Here is an 11,321-nt window from a genome sequence, read left to right as displayed (position 1 = left end):
TGCAAGAACATTGCATAAGGCAATTCAATGCAAAAACATTGCATTCAATGCCAGATCTATGCCAAACCGAGTCAATGGTTTCCGTTAACGCAAGTAGTATACAATATTCAGCCAAATTTCTAAAACCCTTGATTCAACTATTATTCAACTATTCAAATATTTCGGCTGTCTGAAAAAAACTTGTTTGCAAAATTCTTTCTTCATATTTTCCGGATATCAAGCGTCAAATCGTTGTCATTTCATGTTTACAAAAAATAAAATATATGTTAAGTTGTGTCATTTATTATGTATTTTGTGCTCGTTATAAGTTTTTTTATTTGTTTTTGTTTCATGTAATTTACGGCTCAGAAGCCTTTTGGTACATTTTGAAGAAAAAAGCTTCCGTCTCAAAAATTTGTTGTAAATATTTAAAGCAGCTTGGTCTAAAAAGTAATATTTTTTGTTTTGAAAAAGGGCTTTAAAAGCAAAATATTTTTAAGTCAGATAAATAAAAAAAATCAACTATCTTAAGAAATTCTTAAATCAAATAAATATTTTCATTTTTTGCAAAAACACCCAATACTCGAGTACATGTTATTTGGTATAAATACGTTGATTTAAAGTTTAAAACGTAACTTCAGTCTTATCCAACTTAAAATAATTAAAGTGTTATATAGATTGTGCCTATTTCTAAAATTTTAAAACTCTTAACATATTTACCTGAACTTTTAAACTTTGTTTTCACATCTGGAGGCGCAATGCAAATGATTTACGATTATTAAAACTAGTTTCTATAAAAATACCAGGCAATACTGAATCATCTGGTGCCAGGGTTTGAAAACTACCAACACCACCACCACTTGATATAGGTCCGCTTTATACGCATCATTTTCATGTTAAATTTCAAGCAACCCAAGATGTTTAATTAGTCACTTGTGTTTCAAATTAAGAAATTGTTTTATGTAAAATGATTTTTGATGTAGTGTTATGTGAATATGAAAACAAAGTTGAATTTAATAAACCATGAATAGATTTGTTGAGTTTTAATAAGAGTTACAGCGCTTTGATTAGTTTTTTAACGTATAAATTAATTAACACAATGTAACAAACTTTGAAAGTGTATTTTGAAATTACAGTCATATAGCTAAGTTTTTGCTCAAATCACGGCCATGTGGATAAGTTTTTGCAAAAGGTTTGAGGTCATCTCTAGGCGTTCGTACGTCCATTGTTATAGGAGCGGCTTCTTTTGAAGTATCTGGGTTCTGACTTTCCCAAAACTTTTATAACAAAGATTCCATTGTTACCATCTGACTGTTGATAAAATATTAATAAAACTATATCATCTTATGATCTTACTTAATTGATGCATTTATTCTATAATATGCAATTCATTATAACACACAGTTTCAATGTAACTGATTTATTAGAAGAGCATGTTTTATTGAACAAACAGGCTTAGATAAACTCTCACCTGTAATTTCAATGCACAGTAAACCTGTAACCAGAACACAGATCTTTCAATAGTTGTAAACAATGATAAATGAATGTAGATGCTATCTTGCAAACAGGTATACGAATAACTTCCACTGTTTTAAACAATTGCTCTTTAAAGGTGCGATTACGTCACACATTTTGCTCCTGGATTAAGCAGAGTCTAAAACTAGCACAACTCTGCTCTTTCTGTAAAATTGTGAGAAAACGCTTACAACTGATTTAGGGTTTTGTAAACAACAATTAAACATAAAACAGAACTTCTTGTTAGAATTTCTGTTTAATACTCCGACGTGTAAAAAGATTCTTGAAAATTGAATTCCATTAATTTGAATTATTCAGTTGCAAAGTCATTTTTACATTGCTTACATCTTTCATACAATATTTTTAAATTAAAAAGAAAGAAGAATAAAACAAAAGCAATTGTGTACCAAAATGTCTGTGTCTTGTACGGTGTACCTTCAAGGCCATCACAACACACACATTACTCGAAACAACGAAAATACGAGGGAGAAAAGTCGAAGATACAATTATGAAAAGTCGAAAATACGATGATGAAAAGTTGAAATAACGAAATATATAAATTCAGGTTTTCACCATCGTACATCTGAAATTTCATCGTCGTGGTTTCGTTGTTTTGTTATTTCGACTTTTCACCAACGTACTTCCAAGCTTTTGCCATCATAAATAAGAAAGTAATTAATTTTTTAAACAAAACAAGACTTATTAGAAAACTGATACAAGTGTATTAGTTAAAATGCGAATTCCATTTCCTCTCCAGTAAATACAAATTATTTAGATTATTTTGAATTTTTTTGTAAATCTGCTACAAAAAAAAAACCCATAAAAACGATAGCTTATAAAAATATTAATTAAGATATCCTAAACTAATGTAACCTCATATAATAAATAAAATAACTAATAGCATGATCTTTTTTTACATGGGATATATTTTTACTTTATGTACAAACTTTGAATCATCGGGACTTATGACTTATTTCTGCTGACAAAAATGAAAGTTGACTAATTTCTGCTGACAAAAATGAAAGTTGAAGCAAACCCTTATAACAAAATATGTCTTTGCTACGACCTAAACTGGCAAACGGAAGTTACTTTTACAAAAACTGTGAGGAACAACATCCATCTTCCGTTGTAAATAATCTAAAACATTCGATTTCACAAATGAAGAAATGAAACTTTTGTCTCCAAGTGTCTTCCGGAATTAGAGGTACAGTATGATTAATTTGAAAGCCTTAAACTCTTTGAATGCAATTTTTAGGTGATGAAAGTTTTTTCCTCTACCACCATTCCTGTCTATACGTGCGTGCAGTCTGTTCAGGCCCCATACTCTTCCAGGTATCGACTTTCGTTTTTCGGTAGCGAAGTCATTCAAACTGCGATTGGACTGTCCAAAAGTCAAATCAATGCAAAAACAAACGTACACAAACCTTAAAAACTTTGTAATTACTGTTGAAGAGTTTAATTGTACGTTCTCTTAGATTTTTTCTTAAGTTCTTCAGCTATGTAATTGTTGTTGAAGAGTAGTTTTATTGTACGTTCTTTTAGGGCTTTTAGATCTTCTGTTGAAACGATATCATAAAATTACTTTGGATTGTTCAAAGGTCATGTTCACGTTAAAAGCTTGGTGTTTATGGACACGCAACAAACAAAAGAATTGTGTATGTTTTTTGCTATGTACACGCGCCGTATTTGTAATTAAAACTGTAAATTAAACAAAACACAAATTGTCATACTATTTGTTTATGTCTGAATTTTAATAAAAACGTTTTCTTATTGTTCTTTTTTATTGTGAAGTAAAAAATGGCATAATTGTTTTTTTTTATTTCCACTTCACGTCAGCATCTTCATTTGAAGGGCTTTTTTCAACTTTATAAAATTTGACAGTTTAATTACTGGCGTTTCTCAATTTCCGCAACAAGGCCATTTGTTGACTTGTAAATTCGAAAAAAAAAACATAAATGTAAGTTTCATTGTCCGCTCCTCTTAAACTATTAATAAGTGAAATTGAAAAGTATTTGCAACTCGTACAGTGCCTCAAAATAAAATCACGCATGCAATCAGACCACAGCCTAAGCCGGCGCCAGCGAGTGTGGCAGATGTTGCACATTTCCATTACACCTGTAATTTGACTCAGTCAAACCAAATCTGCAATTTTCATGTAATTATGTTGTTTTCATTATTTTCAAGGGATTTCCCCTTTCAAGATTTTATATTAAAACCATATTCGGAATATTTAGGGACTAACTCTTATATTGTTATATTTTGGTATAATTGATTGGTGTTGATGATTGAATACCGCTTTAATTAGGGCATGAGAGATGTTGCACTTCTATAATATCTCATGAACAGACTCAATAGAAAAAAGACTGCGATTTTTTAACAATTTGCTTTTGTTTTTATTGCTTAGGAGGAATTTATTCTTACCAACTTAAATCTTCCAAATTCATGAAAATGATACCCCTATTAAAGGAATGCTTAAATAAGCTTAAAATGGAGCATATGATACATTAAGCAACATAAAATTTTTAATTAAGCAGTATTTGATTTTTTTAAGCTAATGTCTACCTTCATTACATAATTCAAACAAATACCACATGCGTTAAGAATGTGTTGCATAGCTTTTGTCATATTGTGAAAACCGTGTTAATTTTCAAAACAAATCTTGCAAGACGTAACTTTATGAAAATTTCTTGATAAGACTCTCTCATAATGAAGCTTCATCTTGTATAACATAATCTAAAATCACAGATATATATTTGAAGGAATTTATCGTCATGTGCAAATTTTTGTTTTAGGTCAATGAACTCGTGGATGGGCACTATGTTGTGTGAGCTCACGTTTTGAAGAAGGGTTCATTGACCTAAAACAAAAATGCAAATCTGCTGGGCACATGAAGATGAATAAATAAATAAATAAATAAATAAATAAATAAATAAATAAATAAATGAATAACAACCATTGTTTATATTCTGCTAAACATAGTTTAAGTCTCAAACAAATAAAACTTTGTTTCAATCGTCAAAGAAAATCATGCACTGAAAACAATTATCCATACAATTTTATGTGGTCATATTTGTATTTCTATACATATGTTTCGTTAAAATATATCTACAACTGAATAAAAACTAATCGAATTTTCGAACTGAATAAATTAGATTAAATTAGATTAAATTAAATTTCTTCTCCAAACAATGCTTTGCTAGGCTACTATTCATCACAAATTATATACATGTCAGGGCACTTTGAACGATCTGTATCAATTTGATATAGATACAAAAGATAAATTAATATACTGATCATGATGAGTTTATGATCATCTGTTTAGATAGGTTTACTCACTCTAACAGTGTAAACACGATTTCAATTATTTCATCATATGTAGGTATCTCCGTATACACTAATGAGTGCGGAATGGCCTTAATGTAATTTTCATGTTTGTTTCTTTTCATTCCCTCACTAGACATGATGTCACCGGAAAATTAGGCATCAGTCAATGCATTTTCTTATAATACAAAATTCTTTATATAAGTTTATTGGATTTAACACATGTCTAATCAACACGTGATTGGTTGATGGGGGGCTTTTTTTGGTATCCAGAAATAATGTAGAATGACTGTCGATTGCAAGAGGCTTCGATGTATGTTCATGACAACTTATTAATGAAGGAAAATTGTTCTATTGTGTTTAAAACGGAACTACTTTCTCGTGGATTTATTGCTGTAAAATGACTTGTAAGGTAATGACATATCCAAACATCGACAGATTGTTAGACGAGCAATATCTAGATATGAGTGTTATATAAACAAAAAGCTTTCTTTTTATTTATTGTTACAGCAAAGTAGCCTTTAAAGGAATTATATGCCTGAAAAAAAAATTGACGAACTACAAAAAGAATAAATTCTAGACATACTTTTTGTTTAAACATATGTTTTTGAACGTATAACAAACTGGATCTTTTGACATAAAGCTCTGTGTATATCTAGATTAAAACGAGAGAAAAAGTGTAAACGAACACTTACATTAGAATCATTCAACTGATTAATTATATAAACATACGCTGATGATTCAAGCAGAGGTTAATCTGAAATTAAACAAATGAAATTTGTATAAGTGTTAGTGGAAGTCGTTGGAGGAAAATGGTGATTGACCGTCCGAAGTTATAGAAACATTTGACGCGTTTGTATGACGGAACTTCCGGGAAATCAGGATGTTGTTCGAACCTAAAAATCGGAGTATGTACGAATAAATTTGGTGTGTAAATATACTATAATGGATGGTTATTATTAACAAAACAAGGGTTTGATATTGCAAAAGATTTGGATGATTTGTTAAAGACGTTTGTGCATAACAAAACATTAAGTGATAACGACTCTGGTATAAAGTTAAAACAAGTTTTCATCTTCATGTTTTACATTGATTACATACTGATAACGAATAATTATCGTGAAAATCTTCCGAGTTTGGTCAGGGAGTGTATAAAATCTTTAAGGCTTATTTTTATATTAAGCTCAAGATGAAAGATTTATAATACAAGTTTCAGTTTTAAAGTTCTAGCATTCTGAAATTGCAGGTATATTCGTTCCAAAATTTCAGAAACATCTTCAAATTATAATAAGAGGAAAACATTTCTGTATTGATCAACATGATATGTTTATGGAGTTAGTTTAAACAGAAGGATTCCACTTTGTTTAGAATGTTAGAATAACTATCGCTATCTTGGGAGTACACCCGAAAGAAAATCAAACATTTTTGGAGATTAAGTTGCCTGAAATAAGTTTAAAAAGCAGTGATTTCAAGTAATGATCATGTCACTGGAAATTTAACGTAAAAATATTAAAACTGAATGGAAAGATAAATGAACCTTATTGAATATATGAACATTTGCGTGGAATCATACATCACAATTAATTTACTTAGTATTTGTGTGGAATAAATAATGCATCATATTGAACTAAAGGAAATTTGTGGAATTATAAATATTTCACAACAAATGTAATTAGATCAGAAAAATATTCAGTCTCTAGTAGACTTCATTGAAATCATATTGTTTGAAAGTATTTTTGAACATTTCTTGTATTTAGAAGATTTATAATGTATACAACAATACCGAAGGACTGGAGGAATGGGTTTGATTCAAACGTTACAATTCAGGAATTAAACACGGCTCTTGTGCAGCTACATATTCCGGCTATAGTGTTTGTAGCAATTCTGATGGTGTTTGGTGTGTTCGGCAATATCTTGGTACTCTATATATTTACCACAAAGTATTATATATCTACATATAGGGGATTTATCCTTTGGTTAGGATGGATAGACCTTATAGCATGTACTGTCGGTATGCCATTGTTAATTGTCAGTATGCTTTATCCGTATATGTTTCCCTCAGAAGAAGCGTGCAAGACATTAAGATTTCTACACGTGTTTTTCGTGGTCAGTTCAGCTTTTATCGTGATTGCTATAGCCATAGAGAGACATAGGAGAATATGTAACCCCTTTTCTATAGAAATGACAACAAATAAGATAAAGATAATGTGCTTGGTGGCGTCTGTCCTAGGCTGTCTTGTTGCTGTTCCGGCGATATTTGTCTATGGCGACGCCGTCGTGGAAACTGGCGTGCATAATATCACAGGATTGGAGTGTTTCATTGATTCCGACGCTGAATCGTCGGATTGGCCACAGGCCTATTTCATTTTTCAGCTGTTATTGAGTGTAATTTCAATGATAATTTTGGGGATATTCTATTTTCGAATAGGAGCCAGAATATGGTACCATGACAAGTTTCTTAGAGACAATACGTACACAAGGAAATGCCACTCTGGAAAAATAAAAGGAAAAGGTATGTGTTGATTTCAATTACTTATTACCTATTTTGTAGCAATAACAGACGAGTAACATTTATAAATGCTACTTACGAATGCAACAAATCATATTCATTACGGTTAAGTAACAGCCAAATTGGTAGCATTTGATAAAGTTTTTGCCAGTTTCATTTTCAAATTAATTTCAAATTAGAATTGGCATATATACATGTATCAAAGAAAAATATTTTTTGAAAATTCAAAAACATTCTTTTCTCTCTAAAATCGGCTGGTTCTACCTTTTGTTTATATCAAAATTCATTTTAAGATGGAATTATTTGAATGTCTATCGATATATGGCTTACATTCTAATGCTCAGTAAATGTACGATCTAACGATTTATATACATGTCCTTGTACATGTATATTCAACCCAAAGGAAAGAAATATCGGCCCTATGTATATCGGCCCTATGTGACAAATGTTAGTCAATGACAAATATTGACAAATTAGAATAAATTAATTGCATATGTTTGTTGTTGTTTTTGTTTTTTTATTACATTCTTTTAGTCCCCATTCTTTTGAGTAAATGAATTCGCTTTTACACATCCTGTTTTTAAGTATGTTACGATATCAATAAAGATAACAATTCAATTCCTTCTCTATATTGCTTCAATAAGTTCGCACTATTGACTATTACAGAAAATGGTAAACAACACATCTCCAAGAAAAAGTATGTCATCCAAAACGGTCGTGCTAATAAAAAAGCGATATGTTCTCCGGAGTGCTACAACAAGGGGAGGGACAATGGTAGTAAAGGCAAAGACAAAGGCCCAATAGCTACGATTAGAACGCCACTAGATGACCCAAAAATAAGAGAAAGTCTTTACGAAGACTTGATGAAAAAGGTTGTGACATTAAATGATACATCTCGAGCTAATTCTCCAGTTCCATTTGATTGTTCACGAGAATCTACGCCAAAACTAGAGCGTGTCAACAGGCAACAAGGTGAAGTGGATGACAACAGGAGTTGCATAAATAGTGGTCCTAGCTTACGGACAAAGCAGGTCACGTTTATGTTATTTGTAATAACTGTTGTGTTTGTGCTCTGTTTCATACCACATTTAGTGCTCATGGTCATTAATTCAATGGATTCTTCATTTGTAAATGGCATGTCGCCAATTGGGGTTGTCTTTTATAACATATTTTTACGGTCATTCGTGATAAACAATATGGCAAACCCGTTGATTTACGGATTCTGTGATAAAAAATTCCGACTAGAGTGTGCTAATCTTGGAAGGAACATACTTTCTTGTGGAAGAAACTGAACAAAATGTTTGATCTCTGAAATCATTTTATACGATATCTTATCACATGCCGTCGGTTAATGTTGATTGTAGTATAACCATAGGTTTTTGTTTTTGTTTTTGGCTACGTTTAGTATATACATTAAAAAAGACGAGTTTCTGTTTATTTTCGGTATTTTCTGCCATTATTTAAAAGCATGTGATAAATAGAATCATACATATGTTGTAATTTCATATATATATTGAGATTAATTCTGCTTAAGCCGGTGCTAGGGGGCGTGGACGGTAACTTGCACTTTCAAGTACCGTCCATGAACAAGCTTAATCAAACCGAGCCTGCAACATTTTCAATTTTGTTGTGTTGTACTTTCTTTAGGGATTCTGCTTTTCTCTATTCTATTGAGAAATGTAATTTAGCTGTATAAATGAATTATCCTATTGTAGTTAATGAAAGTCATCTCCGAATGAATATTACTAAACAGAAATGTTGTAAATTAATTTGAAATATATCTCTTCCTGTGATTCAAAAACGAGTTTACCAAATAGAGTAGAATGAAAAATATCTCAGTCACATCGGTGTAGAAATTTATATTACTTTATTTCTTTGAAAGTTTAACAGATTCACGTTTTTTTTTAATCAGACATTATAGCCTTAATTTTACCAAAAGTTTCAACAAGGGTAAGGAGAATTAAGGTCAAGGTTAAATATATTTGCTTGCTTTTATCTGGAGTTTGTCTTTTATATATTTACAAACAGTCTGTCCTGGTGCAGATTGTTTATATGAACAGAAAGCAAAAATATGGCATTCTATTTTATATTCTTTTATATCATTGATTCCAGTTGCAATTATTTACTTAATTCCTTACTAAAACGACGGTGGTATTATAATATTCATAAATAATGTGACATGTATATACAGGTACATGTAAAGGGCTGAGTCGGGGGGGGGGGGAGACTTTTCCAGCTTAAGATGCATTGTCATAAAGTTTTGTTTCTTTTGTTTCATTTTTATGTCTTTCGTTTTTCGCTTGTATAATTATCACAGAATCGGAAAACATATTTATATCTTTATTTTTCTTCGTACAAACCGATTGGAAAGACAATATGTATTAGTATTGCATACAATTTGAGGTCCAGGATGACATTGCTTGTAAAGTAATTTCATCATGTTTCCGTTGAATAAGTAAATATTTGATTGAAATAGAAATATGTGTATGATTAAAGGGTCATAGGGAGAGTACCTTGTTTTGGCTCCCGTAGCTCTAACTAGAGAACGGATTACAAAGACAATTTTCTATACCCTTTTTGCAAACCTTAATTAGTGATATGCATTCGAGTAAAATGAAAGTTCGAGATTCAGATACTCAGATAATAACCTCTTGTCACTAACCCATTACGAACGTTTATTTAAAGTTTGCTTTTTAGTTGGGATGTAGTCTCCAATAGTGCACTTCCTATCCCGAAATTTCCATTCGTACACGGTAACGCCGTCTGCAGTGACGTTTCATCACCATTATATATTCTATTTTTGTTTTTAAGGAGAAAAAACTTTTTGTCCATGATATAAATGAACTTGTCATGTAGTAAACCTTCTTCTTATACCAAGTTAATAGGTTCAAAATGACAATTACACACAATGAGTTCGTCTCAAAGAAGAAGAATATTTTTGTTCATACAATGGTCGTTTTGGTATTTTCCACACACAAAAAAAACAGTTGGCTGTTATTTTCTTCTGGTTTTTGACAAAAAATATATATTTAATGTTTCAAAATGACAAAAATATACTCATTAAATTTATTTTTAATGTATTAAAATAGGGATTTAATAGTTGAGTAACTAAGGACATTTGTTCTATAAAAATGACAATGAAAGTGAAGTAGTTTAAAAACTTGTTTAAAAAATGTAAATGAAGTAGACAACATTATGACTGTTTTATGTGCAAAGCAAAGAATTTTGAATACACGGCGTTTCCTGATGATGGTTGTTTATTTATAGATTTCCATGATACCAACTTTAAGTAGCCAATGAAATAATTACAATATAGACTTCCTGCCGTGCTCTAAACCGGTAAACACAGTAGAGATACTGACTATAATTCTCTGTAGAATTTTACATGTATGTGTGTATTGTAATTGAAAGTATATCTACTGAATTATTTAAAGATCCTGTAACACATTTTTATGGTTTTAAATCATAAATATGATGCTCACATTAAGATTTATCAATATTGTAAGTTCCAAAAAGCATTATTTATAAAGATATTACCGTATTTATCATTTCATGTAAATAAAGGGAGGTAATAAAAAAATATTTTCTATAAAGTCTAAGTCATATTTTTCAATAAGAAATGGATGCATATATTTAAATAATTACATATAATATGCACAAATATTTGCAGTACATATTTTACATATTCTTTAATGTTTGAAAATTGTTTTATTTTGCATAATTATGTACATATATATAATTTCAGTTAGTGTGGTTTACCACTTTTTACCCTCACAGATAGACGGCTTGTAAGGCAGGCCTTTTGCTGGCACCAACAGCCCTTTTCAGGGCTGCCCTTTCATATTGTCACAGGTTACTGTACATTTAGGTTCTCATTGACCGCCGTACAGTGACCTACTTTGGGCTCAAAATTCATATCTTTGGCTAATACTCCGTGGAAATTGCATGGAGGTAAATTATCACCACTTTGTGCTTCAAAATTAACTCTTCAAGGGCA

General features: G+C 30.9%; 1 protein-coding gene across 1 annotated transcript; it reads left to right on the top strand.

The window, feature by feature from the left end:
- The first annotated feature begins 5,421 nt into the window (after nucleotides 1-5,421).
- Nucleotides 5,422-10,877, top strand: LOC132717517 (rhodopsin, GQ-coupled-like). Its single transcript, XM_060701002.1, has 2 exons — nucleotides 5,422-7,327; nucleotides 7,991-10,877. The coding sequence occupies exons 1-2, from the start codon at nucleotides 6,583-6,585 to the stop codon at nucleotides 8,614-8,616; spliced, it is 1,371 nt and encodes a 456-aa protein (XP_060556985.1). The 5' UTR covers nucleotides 5,422-6,582; the 3' UTR covers nucleotides 8,617-10,877.
- Nucleotides 10,878-11,321: the final 444 nt, after the last annotated feature.

Source organism: Ruditapes philippinarum, unplaced genomic scaffold (assembly GCF_026571515.1).
Source record: "Ruditapes philippinarum isolate M1 unplaced genomic scaffold, ASM2657151v2 ctg844_1_1_1_1, whole genome shotgun sequence".
Lineage (NCBI taxonomy): Eukaryota > Metazoa > Mollusca > Bivalvia > Venerida > Veneridae > Ruditapes > Ruditapes philippinarum.
The sequence above is the reverse complement of the archived record's forward strand: the minus strand, read 5'-3'. Positions and strand labels throughout refer to the sequence as shown.